The sequence below is a fragment of the Chinchilla lanigera genome, unplaced genomic scaffold (assembly GCF_000276665.1).
Source record: "Chinchilla lanigera isolate Chin_1 unplaced genomic scaffold, ChiLan1.0 scaffold00149, whole genome shotgun sequence".
NCBI lineage: Eukaryota > Metazoa > Chordata > Mammalia > Rodentia > Chinchillidae > Chinchilla > Chinchilla lanigera.
Genome location: NW_004955550.1, coordinates 515,970 through 539,891, shown reverse-complemented (window position 1 = coordinate 539,891; position 23,922 = coordinate 515,970). Strand labels below are relative to the sequence as shown.

General features: G+C 35.3%; 2 protein-coding genes across 2 annotated transcripts; one reads left to right on the top strand and one right to left on the bottom strand.

Annotated features, from left to right (window-relative positions):
* Positions 1–1,051: 1,051 nt before the first annotated feature.
* Positions 1,052–2,011, top strand: LOC102022333 (olfactory receptor 4K2-like). The gene has a single exon (XM_005412133.1). It carries the CDS (start codon positions 1,052–1,054, stop codon positions 2,009–2,011), a length of 960 nt encoding a protein of 319 aa, XP_005412190.1.
* A 497-nt stretch (positions 2,012–2,508) lies between these two features.
* LOC102015351 (olfactory receptor 4K3-like) lies at positions 2,509–10,837 on the bottom strand. The gene is given in 2 exon segments (XM_013508555.1): positions 2,509–2,534; positions 9,934–10,837. Coding segments are annotated over 2 exon segments (930 nt in total).
* Positions 10,838–23,922: the final 13,085 nt, after the last annotated feature.

Genomic DNA, 23,922 nt, shown 5'->3' with positions numbered 1-23,922 from the left:
AAAGCATTTATCAAGATTGCAAAACAGCTTGGATATGTGCAAAATTGAGGATGTAACAAAACTTTTTTCTACCCGGGAAAACATGAGATCACTTAAATGAAAAATACTATTCAACGTAATTTTTAAAATTCACGTTTTGAGTCGCAGAATTAGGCATGGAAAAATGAGGTAAACAGTAATTTAGAGCATATAATCCATGTCCAAGACATTTCATTCTGCACAATTTTTCTACTTCATTAGCTTTCATTCCTAACATGACTGTAAGTAAAATTTGCCACAGTGGAGGAATGGAAGAGAAATGGAGGAGATGGAAGCAACAGAGCTAACTTCTTGATTTTCTTTCCACTTGATCAATCTTTGAATTTATTATAATGACATCATTCTTTGCTATTCATGTTAATATCAATAGTAACTAACTGTTAGTGCATTGACTTTTAATATTTTGGACAATGGTCCATTTTATTTAATCATTTCTGAGATTATAAAATAACAAAAATTGAGAATAACTCAACTGATAATGAGTTGAGAATGTTACAAATATGCCTTTTGGACTTCAGAATTATCAGCCTCAAAGAATATTAAGTGGATCTTTGGAAATGATGGTATTAGTGTGAATTAAATCCACTGTTCAACAATAGTTGACTCAGTATAACTGATTTGTTTGCCTGAGAGAAACTTTTGAGATTGGAAACCTTTTATTGTTATTTATATGTCTCATTTCCATACCCCATGAACTTAATGTAATCTACACAGACATATTAAGTAACTCAGGTGTGTTTAGATACATGTATTATGTGTGGGGCTGTGATGAGCATAGCTCTGTGTGTACAGGTGCTGGCAAAACCAAGAGTGTCTTTCTCAAATGTTATCTAAGTTTTTGCAAAAACAAAAATCTTTACAGTAAGGGTTTTAAATGATTTCTAGTTATAACTAGTGCTCTAGCAAATTATTGTGATAGCATAAAGTCCCATCACATATAGCTGTAGAAATATCACATGATTGCACTGTTTAATTTTTTTTTTTAAGATTATACAGCAAATTCTGAAGATCAATGGAGAGATTCAACCATTCCAGCATATCTGAGTTTGTGTTACTTGGACTTACTGATTCCTTTGAGCTCCAGATATTCTTCTTTGTTATATTTTCCATGTTCTATTTAATGACCATGTTTGGAAACTGCTTGATTTTGCTCACTGTCCTGTCCACCTCAAACCTCCACTCCCCCATGTACTTCCTGATAAGCAACCTGTCTCTGATCGATATGTGCCTGTCTTCCTTTGCCACACCAAAGATGATCATGGACCTTTTTGCTCAGCACAAGACTATCTCCTTTGAGGGATGCATTTCTCAGATCTTCTTTTTGCACCTCTTCACTGGGACTGAGATTGTACTGCTGATCTCCATGTCTTTTGACAGGTATACTGCCATATGTAAACCTCTCCATTACTCAAAAATTATGAGCCAGAACATGTGCATTGGGCTTGTGGTAACTTCTTGGACAGTGGGTTTCCTGCATACAATAAGCCAGTTAGCTTTTACCCTCTATTTGCCCTTCTGTGGTCCTAATGTTATAGATAGTTTCTTCTGTGACCTTCCTTTGGTCATGAAATTGGCTTGTATAGACATGTACATTCTTGGAGTCTTCATGATCTCCACAAGTGGTGTGATTGCTCTTTTAAGCTTTCTGCTTTTGCTCACTTCTTACATCATTGTTCTTGTCACTATCAGGGGCCATTCCTCCACAGGTTCTTCTAAAGCTCTTTCTACCTGTACTTCACATTTCATAGTTGTGCTAATGTTCTTTGGGCCTTGCATATTCATTTATATGTGGCCTTTCACAAGCTTCCTGGTGGACAAAATTCTTTCTGTTTTTTACACCATCTTTACTCCTTTTCTGAATCCACTTATTTATACTTTGAGAAACCAGGAAGTAAAGGCAGCAGTGAAGAAGAAGTTACATAACCAATATTTAGATTTGGGGAAAGTTAATCCACAACATCCAGGGCAATGAACATTGCTGTAGTCTGGACTAACATGACTCTTGCAATTAAATCTTGTGTCTTTTATTTCTCAGTTGTGTTTTATATGGGGATTCACTGTACCTCTTTATACATTTCTCATTTCTGATATGAAGGTGGTAAAAGGTAGCCTAAATGGTTGTGGTGACTATTTCTTTGGAAAGAAAACAGAATGGATTCTAAAAGATGTCATTTCCCTTTCCCTTAGACTACTACGTCAAATATGTCTTATTTTAAAATAGTATGCCTTCGACAAACAACTTTAATCTGGGCAAGCTATTAGCATGTAAATTTGACATTCCAGTTCTGGGATGTCTCTAAGATGTTGTCATAAGACATATGACAGAAAAACAAGTAGGATTTTTTCATTTTCCATTACTAATATGGGAAGGGACAAAATTCAGTTGGATAATCTGATGTTTTGCAGCAGTGATAGACTCTGTTTCTCCGAGATGACTGATGGTGTGAAGAGAGCTCTGGGAGTAATCTGTCACCAAGAGTTCAGATGTGAGTCTCCTGAGTAAAACACAAAAAAGTCAAGCCTTTACCTTTCAAAAAAAAGAAACAGCATTAAAAGTTTCTTACATTTATCATGGACTTTTAGGGTCTCCACACACCTCAACCCTAACAATCTACTCACCAAATATTTATCATCTGAAAGTGAATAGTTTGCAGAAGTTTATGAAGAAATGTAATGTTGGAGCTAGGTGTACAACCACTCTTTTAATTTGAAGCTTCATTCATTTTAACCAAGTCATTATCCTTGTTGCCTCATCACTCAAATAAATGCAAAAATGTAAAGGTAGAAATGTACTGCTGTGTCCTTTCCACTCTTTAGCAAAAGTTACTATCTTGTTTTTGCACTTGAAATCCTGTTTCTGAAATGTCAATCTTTCTTTCAGTGGTTTGTTGAACACCTGCTTTGTTTCAACCTTCTATAGGTAGTAGAGATCAACCTGTTTTTACATTTTGGAGGAATATTTATCCAGCAATTAGCAAGGAGCAGTTCCTCATAGGTCTGAATTAAATCCCACCTCTTTATTATGCAAACCTGAGCAATGGAAAAAAGCAATAGTTTATTTACCCACAATATGTAATAATAGTAGTTAATTACTATTAGTGATGTGAAAATTAAACAAAAGTATGCATAACATATTTAACAATGTGTGGTTACGATTTGTTAAATAAATATTATTGCAGGTACAAGCATCAAAATAGAGGTTTTTACTTGAGCTTAAATGGTATGGTTTTATGTTATAGTAAAATTTGTCAATTTAACTAATTTTGCATCCATTCCAAAATTAATTGCCTTTGGTGATTTCTGTAGTTTATCTTGTCCTTTATATACTTGTATTTTTTTGAATGAAGTATTATATTTTGGATGTTTCTTATTTTAAATAGAAATTTATTCTAAGATTACATGAAAAGGGAAAACAGTGTATACTGTGTTTGATAAGTCAATATCCCATTTTATCACAATAATGCTTAAAAATAAAGAAAACTGGGTTAAAAAGCTTGAAGTATTATTCAGGCATTTTGTTTCTCAACTTTTACCTGTTTAAAAGTAGTAATAAAATCCTTTAAGTTTTTAATGATGTAACATTTACTGGGAAATGAATGTCGACTTCTCATCTCTTCAAAGTCCATTATTTTAAACAAGTTTCCACTGTAAGGGAAAGAATGTTGGTGGGCATGGTGGTGATGCCTGCAGTCCCAGCACTTAGGAGGCTGAGTCAGGAGGATCACTGCAAGTTCCAGGCCAACCTGGGCAAGGAGTGAGTTCAAGACCAGCCCAAATTGCTTAGCAAAACCCTGTCTTTAGAAGACCAACAAAAAATCTACATTTCTGAAAATACAAAAGAATTCTTTTGAAATGTGGTAAAAAGTACTACTCAGGAAATTGTTCAAATTAGAACTTAACATCATAGAATCGAATCATATTTATCTGGTGAATACGTCTCTGAAGCTGAGAATAACTGTCTATTCTTTACCTGGGACTTCTTGGCAGAAGAGCCTATTCCTAGGGGAAAAATGAAGCCCTGAAAGGCACCTCACAGCTTCACTTGTGAGGCTGGTTAGGGTTTCTGCATCAATATGCACATCAGGTTAGCTATTCCCCAAGCTTTTACACATCCAGGACCCAAGGGCAGCCAGACATTGCTCTGTGCTTGCCCCTCCAAAGATGAAGTATACTGATTTGTTTTCACGTTCTTCACTATTCCTGAGGATAGTTTATCTTTACTCTCAAAAGTTAGTAACTAAAAGTTTATAGCATAACAGGTATTGTCCTGTGAATCACAGGAACAATACCAGTGGGCTCCTGGAATGCTCCATAACAAATCGTTGCAGTGTGGGGCCTGCTCATCTCCTTGATTCTCTTTCGCATTCCTCTTTCCCTTGAACACTAACATTCTTTCTTTCAGTGTGCCAGTTTCTGCACTAGTGGGGCCTTTACACAAGCTACATATGATACAAGGTGTGATAATAAACAATGAATGCTTAAAATTTAAATATTTTATTGCAGTAAAAGACACATTGCTTTTTCCCCTCCTAATGAATGCAATTATTATGTATATCTAATATGTACCAAAAAAATTAATAAAAAAGACACATTACCATTAATGTCCCTCAAATACTCCCTAGTGGTTTAAAGACATTGTTCTTGTCACTGTCTGAAGCAGTTCTGGAAATGCTTTTTTGCGAGTGTCTTGTTGCTCCCTCATGGCTGTCTTGATATACTGGATTGATTCAAAATATCTACCAATGATTCTTGAAAGATGGGAACATATTACTTTTTAAAATGTATTGCAATTATAAAACGCAAAAAGAAGGAAGGAGGGAGGGAGGAGGAAAAGCTTGGATTAAATTCTGGCTCCACCATTTATTAGTGGTATAATGTTAGTGAAATCACTTAAACTGTTTGTCAATTTCTGCATGTCCAAAATGGTGCTCATAAGGAAATATGCTTCATAAAATTATTGAAAATTTTAAAAATGAAAATAAAACCAATAAACTAATTTCTTAACAAATTTACCCTCTTGAGGATATGTGATGAAAGAATTTTAAATTCTTCAGCAATCATTCTGGTTTCAATTGTGGCTGAACATACCATCTCATTTTTCTGAAACTAAATATTTTTCAACTTTTATCAACTTTAAACTTTGACTTTAAGAAGAATCCATTCACTGAACATTTCTGGACAAACTATGGGCTATTTCCTTTCTAGCACCTACAACTGTACCAATAAAATTAGGCTAAAACATAATGTCAATGGCAACCCTAAGAAAATAAGTATTACAAATGGGTAATTTAGAGAAATCAAGAAATAGGGAAAAAGTCAATAAGTGTTAAATGTTTCCCTTGCGCCTGGTCTTTGAAGCAGTATGGAGGGTTGGATGCTGTTGAACCATTTTTGTATAGGGGATAAAAAGGTAAAAGCATTAATCTAGTTTCCCAAAGATATCAATTATAAACTGTTTTTAATAAAAAAATGAATAATACACATTTAATTAATTAAAATATGATATTACTATGAAACTGATTAAGAATTTCTAGCAGAACATCATGTACATCAAACCTTAATCAAATGTTAATATTAATATAGATCAATTTACATCTGGAGCAATTTGTTCTTTTGCCTTGTGAGTAGCTTCTCAGAGCATTTCCTCACAAAGTTTGGGGTCACTGATGAGGTGTAGGGCTGATTGATCTTGTGAGTTTCCAGGATCATTTGAGGGATATGAAACCAGAGTTTCATTTCCTGATTTCATAGATGATAGAATCTGCTTGAATTCTACTTAACACACTTCACTCCATGACACAGGATATATAAATATATCTGGGTAGGTTTGATCTGTGCTAGAAAGCAAGGAGTTGTGGGCTGCGTTTAACATTGAAAGCATAGAAAAAGGTAGAAAATATCTGTGTGTTTTTTTGTTCCTATAGAAGGCTGGTAGGAAAAGATGTGGTGATGGGGTCTCTGAGAAGCACAGATCCAAGGTGTGAGTCCATCAGTTTGCATGGTCTCTCATACACTGCGATAGTGGAGCTCGCATTAGCTTCCTTTTTCCTGCCCTCCTCACCACCATCTTCCCATTTACATGCCTTATGTTCCATTGATGGATGATCCTTGATTCAAGTTCCCTCCTAGAGCTTTTATGCTTGAATGACAATAGAACAAAAAGAACTGGAAATTGGAAGTCATATCAAATAGATTAGAACTTGAAAAGACCATAGAGATGATCTAGTGAACTAGCCACCATAGTTACTTGTGGCATCTCACAGGAACATTTGACTGTCTCTGAAGTTCTCTCCACTTAGCACTTCTGTGATTACTATGACACTCTATAGTCATCGAATCGTGGGCTACAAGTAAGGACATTATGAAAGAACACTTATTTTTAAAAAGATAATTTTTTCAAAATGTGCAACAAGTCACTGTCACATGATGCACAAGTCATCATGCCTCATGTACTGTGACAGATACTAAATACCAAAAAGAACAAATCAGAACTAATCACCAAATGAACAACAATTAAAAAACAACAAAATCAAATAAGGCCAAAATCTGGTCTCAAAATGCTTACTCATTACAAAATCAATGGCCACAGACTTAGCTGTTTATTAGCTTTGAAAAATGTTCAGAGAGATCAGTAAAATAACTGAAGAAACTTCCTTTGAATAGGTGGGGCTTAGTTTAAACCTTGAGAAGTGGTATGACAAAACCATATTTGTCTTAGTCTTAAAACCATTGAAATTCTGGAAACAAAAGCTGTGTGATCATTTTCTAGATACCTAGAAGAAAAAGTAATAAATAAACAGAAAAAAGGTATTCTAAATAAATTCTTTATTGGACAAGTTTTCTACAAAGTAGTTCCATAACTCCCAGCACATATCAGATCACTTTGTTGACTGTCTTGTTAGCTTCAAGGTGAATAAGGAAAAGAAGTTCTTTCAGAGGAGCAGTGTATTTGCTGTGGGAAGAACAATAACACAGAGGGACTTCCATTCCACAAATGTACTTTGGTGTTGATTCAGTGAATGAGACAAATCTCATTTTTGCATGTGTATGTATTGAAATTTTCAATTTTTTTTTTTTTTTAGTCTTTGTGAGACAGGGTCTCACTATGCTGTTCAATCTGGTCTTGAACTCACTGTGTAGCCCAGGCTGGCCTTGAACTCACAACAATCCTGTCTCAGCCTCCCAAGTGCTGGGATTATAGCCGTTGCCACTATGTCTGGCTCTATGGAATTTTTGAAATAATATTTATTAGATTTTTTTACATCTGTCTACATTTAAGTCTGATTTCACTAGACCATATTAAATATCAACTTGTAAAATAGTTTAAAGGTAAATGGAAAACAGAAAAATCTAGTAAATTATAAAAGAAAAGTGAAAAAAGATATCAAATTATTTAACTACAATATAGACAATTTTGATTCAGGAAATGCTCTTGAAAGTGAAAGTATAGCATGATGAAATTAGGCAAATCTTCTGTTGTCCACCTTTTACAATGAATTGCTGGCACTCAGTGTATGTTGCTCCTCTGTGGCATCATGATGGAATACTAGAGGGCATCGTCAGCAAAGTGGTCATCCACGGAGAAACATGAGGCAGGAAGAAGGCAACATCACTGGAGAGATTAGGACAGGGGCTGGGACTCACCCTCACTCAGATTTTCTTAGGTTTGTGCTTATGCCACCTTTCCAGACCTTGTTTTGGGGATTAATTTCTTAGGTGGCATGTTTCCTGTATTTGTAAAGCTTAAAACAATGGCCTTATGTTTGAGGCATGCACATTATGATATCACAAAACCCATAATATTTATTTGTTTATAATTCTAGCAGTGTGTAGATTAGGATGTTAAACAGGTGTACAAAATTCTTAGCTAGCCTGAGGTAGAAAACAATACAGCATTCATTAGCCTGATCAGCTAATAAAATGTTTTTGATTAGAATGAAAAATAACAATCCAACTGAGACACTTAATCTTAACAAGATTAAGAAGTGAAGGACATTATAATATTCAGACATTCATATAAATAATGTTATTATTTTTATTAGCATCAATTGAATGGTTGATCTCTCCAGTGACCCATTAAACATATTCATAAATTGAATTAGATTTACCCTATCATAAGAAATGCATTTAATATTATAGCTTTTAAACTATCAAACCTGACAGCAATTTCCAGCAATTTTAAACAAATCATACAGTTGCAAATTTACACTAGCTATAGGTTCAATATTCAGACAGACTTTTGAATCAATATGATATGCTGCATAATAATTTCTTTATGATAACTAAATTATTTATTTGTTTTCTACATATAACTTACTTATATCATATATATGTATATCTATATATAGCCACCCATCCATTTATTTATTATCCATTAGCCCATATATTTATTTACTTATTGATCTATTTGGGTCCTTAAAATTTATGAGTCTTTATCTGCATTCAGGCTAGGGCAATAGTACAGAAAATAATATGCAAAATTTGACAATACCAAACAGTTACCTAATTTTTAAGAATTACAGTATTTCAGTTTTATGGAATAAACATTGTTTTACATGCAGAAAAACAATGACCAAAGTTTTCTTGAAGATAACCTGGCCCAAGCTCAAGACAGATGGAGGCAGAGGTCAAGATAGAGAAGGAGATACGTATAAATAGAGATGGATGGAGGCAGGAGGCAGGAGAGGAAGAAGAGAGAATGGAGGAAATGATAAGGGAGAGAAAGAAAGATACAGAGATGAGAGGAGAGAGAGACAGATAGAGGGAGGAATATGAACTTTATAGGCTAGACTCTTCTCAAATAGCTCTGTGAACTGGGGAATGTAATATTATTCCCTGTTTCTCAGTTCCATCATCTGTAAAAGAAATAGGTTTTACTAGGTGATTTCTGTTTTCTAAAGTCTCCAGTTATTAGCTACATCAAATATATTAAAGAATTACTGTATCTCTGGATCCCTACATCAAATACTATGTTTAGCCAGGAGAAAATAGCTCATATTTTTTAGAAGCCCACTATTTACATAGTGGCTTTGAATACAAAATGATACAGTAAGCACTACTGTACCAAAACAAATGTGCAAGTGAATAACTTGGATGCTGCCTCTAAACTGCACAACCACAGAAAAGCTACTATACCCTTGGATGTTGGGTCTTAGTTTCTTCTTTTACAGGACAGGGTTGTAGATGAGATGTGTTGTTCATAAGTGGAGGGTCCTTTGACTATTTAATATGTAAGGCAATAAGAATTTTCTTGGAGTTTACTATATTTTTTGCAAGCTACAGAATGTTCTCTTGGGAATGTAGAGACTGAGGATAGAGAAGATTCATTCTTATTCTTATCAAAAGTGAGTTATGAACATGTCAGGTAGCAAATACTCTTAATTACCAAGGACCCTCCATTGCTTTCTGATGTTGCAGTTACACAATCACGAGTCAGCACAGACCATAAAGACGTTATTGCTGCTCTAGTGCACCAGATGCTGCAGCAAGTGCTGACACTTCCACATGTGCCTGTTTTCTTAGTGACTGTTGTGAGGAGCTGAGAGAGAGTTCACTCTTTCTTAAAATATGTAAGCACTTCAAGGGAGAGAATGCTCATATATTTAGACCTGACAAAAATTGAGCACTCTAAAATGTGGGTCCTTGAAAACCAAAATGTTGAGTATGAGTTAATGTCCTTTAGTAAACCTTGCATTGCACGACGAAGAACTCACATGACCAGAATTCATTGGCTGCTGAGTTAATTATAATTTGCCAGGAACTGATTGATTTAATGCAATGGAGTCACAGTGTTCACCAGCTGAATGAGAACAATAAATGTTGAACAAGTATTTCTTTTTCAAATGAGGAAAATCAAGATGCGTTATGTTTTCCTAGATTTAAAGATACAGCTGCTTAATTTCCTCATAGAATCCTTGACATCTTTATTTGTAAGAGTATAGATAACTGGATTCAAGAGGGGGGTAAATATGGTATAAAATACTGAGAGTGCTTTGTCTATTGGGAAGTTTGTGAAAGGCCACACATAGATGAAAATGCATGGGTCAAAGAAGAAAGTCACAACAGTGAAGTGGACACTGCATATGGAAAGAGCTTTGGATGAGCCTCTGGAGGAACGCTGCCAGACAGTGACCAGAATGGCCATGTAGGAGATCACCAGGAGGATGAAGCACACCAGGGCAATCATACCACTGGTGAAGATCATGAACACCCCTAAAATGTATGTGTCTGTACATGTGAGTTTAATTACCAAAGGGAGATCACAAAAGAAGCTATCTACTTCATTGGGTCTACAGAAAGGCAGGTTCACAGTAAACGCTAACTAACTCAGAGCATGAAAGGTGCCTACAACCCAGGAAAGTATCATAAGCCCAATGCATGTCCTCCTGCTCATGATGGTTAAGTAATGTAGAGGCTTACATATAGCCACATACCTATCAAAGGACATGGAGATCAGCAGAACAATCTCAGCACCTCCTAAGAGATGTAGGAAGAATATCTGGGCTATGCAGCCTTCAAAAGAGATGATTTTATGCTCACTGAGGAAGTCTGTGATCATTTTGAGGGTAGCAAATGAGGCCAGGGACATGTCAGTGAAGGAGAGATTACCCAACAAAAAGTACACAGGAGAATAAAGTCGAGGTTCTAACATGATGGTGAGCACTATGAAGAGGTTCCCCAGCACAGTGGCTGCATAGACTATGGAAAAGAATAGGAAGTAAAAGATTTGAAGTTCTGAAGAGCGAGGTAGACCAGGGAGTACAAATTCTGCCATGATAGACTGATTGCTTCAGGCCATTCACTCTGATTTCTGGAAGAATTGTGACATTTCCAGATGGAAGAAGAAGAGCTCTGAAAATATATAGCAATAAAACTCAACATCATACTTTTTGGATAGGATGATTTAGTAGTAGCCCACCACCAGATAGGACCTTCTGGTCCCCTTGTCCAACTCATAGTGACTAAATATTTTTTCCAAAGGCTTTTTGAGATATTTTAAGTGATATAATTAAAGATTACTTCTCATGACCTAACAATTTGTCTTTTTTTATTATTTTAAAAATAAAAGAAGGAAAACATTAACAAACAGACAACCATTTACAAATTAGCAAAAGAACAATACAAACAATACAGAGTTATAAACAAAGTGGTAGGAAATTAACAATGCTTGTTCGATTACATATTGATATCTTTAAAGTGGTTTCTCAGGAAAACAGAGACATGCAATAATGACCAATAAAGGAATCAAAAACTATTTCTTTCAGCAAAGAAATAGAAGACAGTAGTTCAACTATGTTAACTCTCCTGTATATACATACATACAAAATTTGTCCTTCTTTCCCTTATCTCTTCCCACATCCCAGTTTCTCTTTATCCTTGAGCATTTTCCTTTCTTTTCACAATGTTTATCATACCTCCTAGTTTTTTTCACTCTTTCAGGTTTTACAATAGTGAGACAATGCAGTGCTTGCACATGCAGGTCTGATTTATTTCACTTATGAGTATGGTGTCTAGTTGTGATCATTTACCTATAAAAGCCTTGAGTTTATCTTTCTTTATAGCTGAATAATATTCCATTATATAAAAGTACCACAATTTTCTTATTCAATCCTCAGTGGATGGACATTTGTGTTGCTTCCACAATTTAGCAATTACAAATTGTGCTGCTATGAGCATAGGTGCACACATATCACTGTGATATGATGTTTTTAGATCTTCTGGGAAAATACCCAGAAGGGGAATAGTTGAGTTGAATGGGACCTTTAGACCTAATTTGCTGAGGGATCTCCTAACAATCTGTCTTAGAAGTAAAAAAAAAAAAATCATAAAAGAAATAAAAGTAAGATATTCAAATATTTGCTCTTGAGTTTGTGAAACACCTTTTAAATTTCTTAGCTATCTTCCAACAGGTTTTGAAAAGGAAGTGACAACCTCTCCATAACATTATAGTGGATGAAAGATTGATTGATTATTAGTGGAAACACAATAGTGGAAATGCTTGTGGGTTCTACTCTCTTGCAGTGACTAGGAAATAAGAATCAGAGGAAGGAAAATGACTAGAGATTTTCTAGTGGAGGTTGTCCAGAAAAAAAAGATACAACTTCTCATTCTCAGTTCTTAACTTCAATTAGGAAGATACTGGGAATGGCCTTTGTTCTGTGTCAGCAATGTGATACATTTTTAAAAGGCTGATGAATATGCATTGTGTAAAACCTGAAGGAATTATACTTTTCCAAGTATGATTAAATAAGTAAACACATTTTCTGGAGTTGCCTGACTTTCAGACAGTATTTGAAAAATAAAACTTTTCCTGTTTTCTGAGTTCACATGAATCAAATATGAGACATTTTATGTCAACAAATGGTAATGCTGACCCTAGGAAAAGTTATGTAACATACGATGCTTCCAACATTGTAACCAGACAGGTCAGTGAAAACCTCTCTGACAGAGATCTGAGGCTTTACAAAGTGCATTGGCTAGTGAATTGAAATAATGTGTCTAAAATTTATGACAGAATCCCTTTTGTCTTACTGTTAAAAACTTGCCTTAACTACTGTTCCTTTCAATATACCATCAGACATCAGCAGTACAGGCATCCCAGCTATATCTATCTATCTATCTACATCTCTGTCTCTCTCTCTCTCTTTTTCTATATATCTATATATCTATATATCTATATCTATATCTATATCTATATATCTCCTTCCTTCTTTCTTTTTTCTTTTTCCCTCATCCCAGTTAATGCTTAAAATCTTTTATATTTTGACCACTTTTTCATGCTTATATCTGGTAATCTGAGCAACTGATTTGAAGACAATAATATGCAATGGAACTACCATGGTGAATTCCTACCATCTTGTCTAGTGAAGCTCTGTATCATCTCTAATGTTTTATCTAACAATTATTTTCTTATTCTCTTTAATGGTTTGAACAATCTTCCATTCTTACATCTGGTAATCTGAGCAATGTAGTTGCAGATAACAATATGTAATATAACCACTGTTAATTCCTATCATTTTGTTTTGAAGCCCTGTATCACTTTAAATGTTCCTGCTTTGTTTTATTTATGTCTGTGATGTTGGTATGCTGCTGTTGTTCTTTTTTTACTACTCTCTTTAAAATAAAAAAAATTTAAAGCTAATGTGAATAAAACTGAGCTCCAAAACTTCAAAAAAAACCCCAAAAGCTTGCCAACCAAATGTTTCTTTTCTTCTTTCTCAAAACTATTCTGTAACTATATATTCTAAGCAAAATATTGCAAAACTAAATTCAGGGAAATAGAAAACGTAAATTCAAATCTCCTAAGAATGTGTAGTTGGGTAATTTACTGCATCTATCAATGACTTATTTTTTATATGTAAATTAGGAGGATTAAGTTACACGATTTTAAGACCCTTTCTACTAAGCTCTGCAGGGAGTGATGATTCCCTAGGGTGAACACTACAAAGAGTGACATATGACGTGATGATCCCCCGGGTGAACATGGTTCAGTCTTGTGCTTCATGTCTGTGGGAGGGGAGAGCACAGCCTTCAGAGCCCTTGCCTTTATATTGTCCACGCAGACATAGATTGACTCAATGATTACATGGATGGCATTGCAGAAACCAGCTGCTACTCGGGGAATAAACACTTGTTCAGAATTTCAGTGGGAGCTCTTAAAATCTCCAAGCTGGTCTGGCCAGAGTTAAAGATGCACAAACTCTTAATTGCTCTACATCCAGCGTTTGGATTTGGTGAGATGGGGAGGATATAAGGAGTAATCGTTACTTGAGTCACAGCAAAGATACAATATACAGAATTTACTATTTAACTTACGGCTTGTAAATATCATCTCAGCTTTTCCATTAATAAATGAGGGTAAGGCCCATCTCTCCCTATTTGCATTAAATCTTCTACAGCAAGTAGAGAGCTCGTGTTTGATACTTTAAATTTTGTAATTTTCCATGTGGTCATTATTTGATTAAGAGAAACAAAGAGAGATGAAAAATAAAAGAATCTGGTTTATCAATTTTAACTATTTGAAATATATTGTGTTCATTAAATCCTTATTATTTATAAAATATAGAATAATAACCAACAAAATATAGGAGCTAATCATATATAAATATTTTGTATTAAAAGAAATATTTGACTGTTTACATTGTTCTCAGCTTGTACTTCCATGGAAAGTGCTAATAATTTGATGGAACTACGGTACATATCTCTGGTGTAATATGAGGAATATTGGGTTTCAGGATTAGAGATTTGAGTTTACATCACAGTACAAGACTATTATAGCATGCTGAATACAAATTTCCTAATTTTTAATGAAAGAAATAAAACAAAGCATTAGTATATAATACTCAATGAGCTATGAAATTAGAGAATGAAAAACCAATAACTATGCATAAAAATGAAAAAGATATACAAATGACTATTAATAATTTAAAAATTCTCCCACTTTAATTAGAAAATGTTAAAATTTCATTGAGGTACCACTTAATGATCCTATAAAAGAATCATATCTATCAGACTGCAAAATTCTAACTGCTTGAAAACTACTCTACATGATACCATAATGAGAAAGAATGTGAAATAATTTTACTGCATGAAATGGAATTTAAATATATACATTTCACACTTTGCATTTATTGATTTAACATTTATTGATTCAACCAAGTGTGGATTGAAAATATCTCAAAAGTTATTACATCTGTACATGTGCAAGACATTTTATCATTATCTTCTAAACAATACAGCAGGACATGAATTTATATATTTTACATTGTATTAAGTATTATAAGTAATCTAGAGATAATTTAAACTAGATGTAATGTATTAGGTCATGGGAAACTACTGCACCATTGTATATGAGTATTAAAGAAACAGTTGAGACTAGTTAAATTTATAAAGTTTATTTGCATAAGAAGTTTCTAGAACTAGGCAAAATTCTAGATGAAAGAGCTCAGGATGTTCTATCTCTATAAATATATGTTTAAAATATATTTGTACCCAGAGGAAAGGAACTGATATACTGAAACCATCTGACTGGGTGCAGTTGGCATTTGCCTTTATGTTTTCATGTTTTGGCAAATTTCAGCCTCTTTTTAGCTGAAAGTTCTGCTGCTATGATTGGCTGAGACTTGGTTGGTTACAAGACTATACTCTTAAATTAAGTTACAATTTGTTTACACATCAAAATAGTTTACTATGTGCAGGTCATCTTGGAACATATTTATTGTTCATATATAGTGGACTGATTGAAGCCAAATTTATTTTAGCTCAACAAGGACTTGAGCATCTGTGAGTTTTGGTATTCGTGGGGGTCTTGGAACCAATCCCTTACAGATGTCAAAGTTTGATTGTGTATGCAGTAACTATATATAATCACATATACATATATACACATACATACAGCAAATATATATATATATTCTCTAATGAGAAGGAGATAGTGGATGATAGGGTTAAAATGTCAGGGATAAAAATCAAACCTTTAACATACCTACATTGTAAAATTTAGTTTAAATTTAGATTAGGAGAAAGTTCAAACTGTAAACCTACCATGTTGCCATGGTCTTCACAGCTTTTGAACTTCCTTTGGTGAGGACTGTGAAGGGCAGCAAGAAGGTGAAGAAATGAAGACAAGATATAGAGGACTGGAGTCAGGCAGAGCCCTCTCTCCAGATGGAAGGAAAGGAAATGCTCAACTGCAGCAGCACATTTATTAATACACTGGGCAGGTTGATGTCACATGACACCCCTCTGTCTAATAACCTGGCACTTGAATTACCTGTGGTGCCTGGTGTTATATGGCTTGCCTGGGGGCTCTTTGTTCTCAGGATCAGCCTTGCTCCAGCCCCATATGTGTGATGGATCTCCAGCTCCAGCCACTCCCTACTCTATGATTTGTGGGGTAAAAAAGTACTGTAGGAATCAGACCTTGAACAATTATGAGTGGACCTGGGCAACTGAAGACACCAAATGGGACATTGCAGAATTCAGGGCAACACTAACAAGCCAATTTAAGAGAGAAATCCATCTAGCAAAGAAGGGAAGATATAAAAGGGGACCTGATAACAAAAGAGTCAATGTGAAACTTATACTTCTATAGCTCTTGAGCCAAGCAGTGAGGAAAAACTTGGCTACAGAATGAAGGGGCAGGGAGTGAGGCAGGATAGAGACTTTTGGCTCTGCAGCATCTGTGTAACTCAAAGATTAGAGCCTACTGGATGCTGTTTTATACTCCCTGTAACATTCTAAATAAATTTATCTTTAGACAACTCTAAACCAGGATTGTGTACAGATGGAACCTGTAGCTTAGCCACAATAACTTGGCAATAGAAAGATGTAGCCTATGCCACTCCACAATCTATAGGAGAAATTCATACAACTGAATTTACCTGGGAGCTCAGCAGGTGCTGCAACCTCCAAGGTGCTTTCCGTAAAATGGTACCTCATCTAGAATGGATAAGATGGTTAGGGTTTAGACATTACTCTCTAATTGCACATTGGTGGTTTGGCCTGCACTTGCTTAAATAAAGAGTGCATGCCAACAGGGTAACAGTGAAGATGCAAATCTCTCAAGGCCTCCACTCTGTAGTGTACCCCACCTTTTCATCATATTCTATTGGTCAACACAACCTGCAAGGCAACAAAAATTCAAGGGTTTGAATGAGATGCAAACTATTCTAGTGATTTTCAGTCTATCACAGTACATATTTACAGTCTACCTACATGGAAAATATGCTCATTTAACTTCAAGACTCCCAAAGTCTTACTCAGTTACAGCATGAGCTACAGGTCTAGGGTAGTTTCTTCTACCCTAAACATATATGAAGTTTCTTGAGTGCAGATCTTCATATGCATGACTCTGAACCCAAAAGACGTTAGATGCTCTTTTCCACACACCTAACATGCACACTCAGTAAAAAGGGAAAAAATGTGGCAGATAAAAGCTTCTGGCCCATAACTATTCTGATATATTTCTGGACATATTTCATCAGTCTCCCTGATTCCAGGAACAGGGAGTGTTTCTGCCCTCTGACATCGTCTTTTACTCCTCTGATGTTATCTGGTCAAACTCAAGCCTCTGAATCATTTTTCTCTTTCAATTAAAACTGGATCTTTTTTGATGGGTAGTTTCATCACTCTACTTCAATCTACAAAATTTTGAGCACACGAAATCACTGTCTATCCAAGTGGCTTTCAATGCAGTGCATAGTATAGAATATATAAAGGGAGAGAAATAGTAGTTTGGATGTGGATAGCATTAGCAAATATGGGAGAGTAAGAGCAGGCAACTATACGTTCCATCTAGATGTGTCTAGATGTCTCCCCAAAGCCTCATGCAGCCATAGGGTGAGCTTCTAGAGTTTAAGATTGACTCATGGTCCATTGATAGGATTATGGGTATGAGTGCTACACCACCCTGGGGTGGGCAGCCTGCATACAGTGTAAGGGAGGGAAAGAGGTTTGCTCTCTGTGGCTGCTCCTCCCTTTTTGCTGTCTTCCGCCACCATGAATGGTTGCCCTCTGCTTTGTGCCACTCTGCTTTGGAGCCAGTTGAGTATGGACTGAAACCTCCACAGACTGTGAGCTAAATAAACCTTTCCTTCCTTAATGCTGGGTGTCAGGTATTTTGTCCCAGTGGTGAGAGAAAAGTAACTAAGACAGCATCATTCTTTCTTTTTCATATGAACTGATTTTTTCTAGGTGAGTACATTCCACAAATTGTCTGTCTACAAAATTTTTGAGCATTGGAAGTCATTTTTACTACATAGATAGCAGTACTTCTCACAACATTTCATAAAGACCAAAATTATAAAAGTTCATTCAGAAATTGTATCTGACGTAATTTAACCCCAGTTGTGAAAGTAGTTGCATGCCTTTCATTAAAACTATTTACAAATATAGTGAACCTAATGTTTTTTAAAAAACCAAGAATCTAGTATTAACATCAAAGTATCAAAATGTTTCTTACTTTTCTTTTTCTATAGCATATTATATTATATATTGTAATTACATTAACATTTATATTTAAATTTTTAAAATATGAAGTATCTGGCTTTTAAAAACTTTGAATATTTCCAGATTCATCTAGGTTGAAACATAAATCATTAATTTATTCTATTTTATGGCTAACTACTATTTCATTGTGTGAATATACCACATTTTGTGTATACTTTCATCAGATGATGGATATTTGTAACTCATGGACACTGTGAGCAGTGCTCCTATGAACATTTATGTACAACACGTCACATATTTTATTACACCATCGCTATAAACTGTCCTGAATAAGGAAATCACAGAGAGAGAGAGGAAGTAATTTAATAGTGTCAAGTGGTAATAGTGGGGATTAGATAGTGGCTACTTAATGGACATGAGATTTCCTTTGGGGATGACAAAAATAATATGGAACTAGATGGTAGTGGTGGTTATACAACCCAGTAAACATACTAAATGATACTAGCGGCAAACTTATGTTTTACTACAATAAAAAAATCAGTGAAATATCCAAATATATGTGAAGAAACAAAATCATCTACCTTATTCTTATTCCCACTCCCTGAGATAACCAATATTTTAATAGCCAGATTTGTTTTGCTATTGTTTAATTTTATAAGCAAGATCAAATCACATTCATCACCCATGAATGTTTTTTGTTTGACGGTTTTCTGTGGATACTTTTTAAAGTCAATATATTAAAGTCAAAGTAATTTTGTGGGTGATGAGGACTTTTGAAATAGATGTTCTGTAACTTTTCCAATTCCTTCACTGATAGACAAACTCTTACTTGGCTATAATAAACAACCCTCTTACAGATAGTCTATAAATAGCATATAAGCTGCTTCTTAAAAGAAAGATTTAGGAAGTCAGCAAGATGGTGGAATAGAGGTGCCTGTCATATTTCTCATCATAAGGAAAAGATCACAATAAGAGGAAAAAACAATAGTCATTCCACTGCAGGTTTGTAACAGAGTGACAGAATACAGTGGGGATATAGCAGAGATCTTGTGGATCAGGGAAAACTGTAGTGGTCTTATAAAGAAAGGTACTAGACATACAGGATCTACCATCTTGTATCTCCAGAGATCAATCTTGAACCAACAGGAATTTCACTTAGCAAAGAATGGGTAGACAGGAGGCTCCCAGCAGTCTCCACTAACTTACTGACATGACACTTGAAATATTTGGGGCTGAACAAGGCTGCAGCCTTTGTCAGCCTTGAACCCGCTATAGGAGCATAGGAAATCGCACACCATTGTATTTTTCCAGAAAAAGAGCTTACCCCGTATTGCCCTTGCCTCTCCAGGATCTTACTGGGTAGCATCATCTTGGCACTTCACCCACCTAGTGTCCTGAGAGCAGTGAAGTGGCTTCTTTTAGCAGCTCAGCTTTTCCAGATCTACAAACCTTCCAGGTGTTCCACTCACACATCTTCAACCCAGGAAGCAGCTGAGAAGTCTATCATAAGGCCCCAAGAAGCAGAGATGGCCCTGCCAAGCCCTTCCTGGTACTAGAAAATAACTGGACAGCACATCCCAAAAGGGTCAGCTCCCTGAAACTCCAGAAAGGCACTCACATATCCCTGCAGTTACTAATGGGTATTCTACCTAGACTCTTTTGTGCAGCCTGACACCCAGCTGTCACTCAGATGCTGAAATGTGCCCCACTCCTACTACTGGGCACAATGCACTGAGGCTACCTGGGCTTGCCAGTGATTTTCTGCTGTGCAGACCTTCAAAACTGATGAGTGTTCCATTTTTGCTATTGTGCCAGCTGTGACTTATCTGCCCCAATCCATGAGAACAGCTCTGTTCCTGTGCAACCCACAGAAACTGATGAATGTTCTGTACTCACAGCCAGATGCACTGTGCTCAGTTCCACTGGTAAACTCACCAAACCTGAGAGCTATAACCTAGTAGGGCAAACGATTTCACAGACATGTTGCAGTGTCTGCCAGTTTAGGCACCTTCGGGCATCATTAGTGTTGATTACAGCTGAAGAATCTATATGGACACTATACTACTGGAACCAAAAGGCCAACAAAATCTGCTTATGTGACATTCTTGGAAACACCTTTAGGAGAAAAGTCTTTTACTATAAAAGCCACCTTATAAATTTGGCAGAGGAAACTGACCCACCATATGTGAAAATATCAACATGGGGGCATGAGAAGCATTCAAAAGCAAAGTAATATGAGGCATCCAAAGGAACACAGTAACTAGCAACAAGTTTTAAAGAAAAAAATGCATGAATTTCCTAAAAATCTTTCAAATAATGAACAAGAAAAATAATCTAGTTCATGATCTCAATAAAAATTCAACAGAGAGGGGTCATAAAAAGAACTGAACAGAACACTTGCAATTAAAGAACTCAAAAAATAAAATGAAAATGCAGCTGACAGTCTCAGTAACAGAGTAGAGCAAGCAGAATAAAGAATTTCTGAGTTTGAAAACCAGTCTTTGGAAAAATCCAAATGAGAAATATTTTAAAAGTATGAGGAAGGTTATGAGACCTTTGAGACGCCACTAAAGTGAATGGTACTAACAATTTCACATTAAGAGAAGGGAAAATGTATAGAAAACCTATTCAGTAAAATAATAGCTGAAAACTTTCTGATATGTGCTGCTGAAACAGCCACTTTTTTTTTGAGACAGGTCTCACTATGTAGTTCAGGCTGGCCTTGAACTCAAGGCAGTTCTGGATCAGCCTTCCATGGGCTGGGATTACAGGCATATGCTACCATGTGTGACCCACTGTTGGGATAGTTACTTACATCTAGGTATAAGAAGCTCAAAATCTTCTTAAAGCAATGGATCATAAAAGGTTTCTTCTGACATATATTATAGTCAAACTTTTAAAAGTCCAGAAAAAAGGAGAACTATAAAAGCAGCAAGAGAAAAGTGCCAAGTTACATATAGAAAAATCGCTATTGTACTAACAATGAACATCTCAGAAAAACTCTTACAGGCTAGAAGAGAGCAACATGACAAAATTAAACTTTTGATAGGAGAAAAATACAAACCAAAAATATTACTCTTCCTCTTAAAAAAAAAACCAAAACAAACACAAACCTATAACCAGAAATACTACCTCCATAAAGCTGTCCTACAGAAGTAAAGGAGAGATAAAATCTTCAAAAAAGAGGCAAAGATTAAGTGAGTTCATACTATCAGACCAGCTTTACAAAATCATGCTTTCAGGGAATCCAACTATAGAAGCAAATAGATGATAACAACCGTCATGAAAACATGCAAATATAAAAATTTCATTAGAAGGGAAGATACACAAAAAAGAAAATGATCAAACTTTATCAATATAGAATGTCACCAAACTGCAAAAACAAGAGCAGAAAGAAACAAAAGATATGCAAAATAATCAGAAAAAATTTAAAATGGCAGGAGTATGCATTTATCAATAATAACTTGAGCATTAATACAACTATACTATACTCCCCAATTAATAATTTTTGATTAGCTAGATGGATTTAAAGAAGACCCAGTGATATGGCACCTATAAGAAACCTCATCAGTAAAGACACAAAGAAAAATATGCAAAAAGATATATCATGAAAATTAAAACCAAAATTGAGTGGGAATAGCTGTCTTTGTATCAGATAAAATGGATTTAAGTAAGAAAATTTAGAAAGGGACAAAGAGGGTCACAATATAATGTTAAAAGGATCAACTGAACAAGAGGAAGTAACAATTGTAAATAGATGATATATACAAAATACTGGGGCATTCAACTATGTGAAACAAATATCAGATATAAAGGGCCAAAAATTTCAATATGTTGTTGGTTGGGGACGAGAGTTCTTCACTTTTAGCAATGGTCATATAATCATAATAAAAAATACATCCTAATAAAAAACAAAGATTGGAGTTAAACTATTCTATGGACCAAGAGATTTAACAGACATTTATAGAACACTTCTTCCAAGTAAAGAGTGCACATTTTTCTCAGCACATACTGTAGGATTATTTCTATCACACAGTAGGTAAAAACAATTTTTTAAAGTAAGATTTAATCATGTACATTTGGGGCCATAGTGAAATGAAACTAGAAATCAACAAGAGAGATTTGTCTTGTTAGAAGTTATACAAGAACATGAAAATCAAACTAGATGCTCTTGAATGACCAATGCCCAGTCACTGAAAAAATAATTAAAAAACTTAAAAGTTCATGAAACAAATGCCAATGGAAAGAAAATATATCTAAACTCGTGGGATATAGCAAGAGTAAAAGTAAAAAAGTGTGTAGCAGTAGATGCCTACATTAAAAGGAAGGAGGGAAGGAAAATGGATCCAATACAAACAACCTAATGATGCAACTCAGTGAACCAGAGAAGCAGTTACTAGATGGAAAGGAATACATATATCCAAGAGAAATAACTGGAGACTCAACAACAGAAAACTTACTGAAATGGAGAGTAATTTTTAAAAAGACAAGATTGAAAGAATATTTAAATTAACCAATGAGAGAATGCATGACAAATGAAATATTAGATTCAAAAGGAGACACTGCAATGATACCACATAAATGTAAAAAAAATTTCTTTTCTGATGCTGATATGCACAATTATGTACTAACAAGGTGGAAAATCTGAAAAACCTAGGTAAATTTATGGACTCATATACTAGTAAAACTGAACCTTTAAAACACAGAAAACCTGAACAATCTAATAATAAATAATAAGATTGAATAAGTAACAAAAATAGTTTGCTCAACTGAAGATCTGTTCTTTTGATATCTCGCTACTCCCACTCACGTGCCAAGTTACCACTAGCTGTGGACACTGCCTTCCCACCCCTTCACTGAGCTTAATCCTTACAGAATGTCTGGCTGCCCATGCGGCTTCCAAACCCAAGCTTTCAAGGACTTGGGACAGCCAAATTTGGCAAAGCTGTGAGAGAGGATGAAGCACCAGGAGGGAATTCTGTGTATCAAAAACTGATTTACAAATTGCCTGGAAAGGTAAAAAGATTTTAATCACTTTTACCAAACTGAAAGCTACCATTTCAGAATGTGAAAGAGTCAGAAAAAATGTGAGTGGTTTCACCCTGTTAGTTTACACTATAGGCAAAAAGTATTTGTAGGTATTGATGTGGCCATAGATAAGGCCCTGAATTTCATCTGATACTTTATCCTTAGTTCCTGGCTATGTTTCCACAGATAAATTAGGTCATCAAAAACAGCTTTAAAAAGGCTGGATTTGTACATCCTATTTACAAAGGAATTAAACAAGTGCCCAGCTGCCAGCAAGAGCCAGGGTGCATTCCCCAAGTGAAGTTAGGGCACATCCCCTGCAGCACAATGTTTCAAGTCAAGCACAGGATATTTTCAGCAGCTGTGACACCTGCTTATTTACAAGTTACAAATAATGACCATTGTAAGACAAGGTGAACACCTTTCAGAAGAATGTTTTGGAGTATGTTGTGAAAAAAATTTCCTACAAGAAACAGCTCAAGACCAGAGGGCTTCACTGTTGAATTTTACCAGTCTTTTAGAGAAGATCTAGCATCAGTTCTTCTCAAAGATTATTCTAAAACCAAAACCAGACAAGGACTTAATTAAGAAAGAAAAGTACAGATCAGGATTCTGCATCAGTACTTCTACAGATGCAGAAATTCTCAACAAAATACTAACAGACCAAGTCAAATAATGCATTAAAAAGACTAACATCCTTATCAAGTAGGATTTATGTCACAAATGTAAGGATGGTTCAATATTTGCAAATTAATAAGCATAGCAATCAATCAAGGATAAAGGACAAAAACTGCATGCCATCTCAGTAGAAGCAATAAAAAATCATTTGATGAAATTGAGTAGCTTTTCACGATAAAAATCTTCAAAAATTACGTGTAGAACACACAGACCTCAATGCAATAAGAA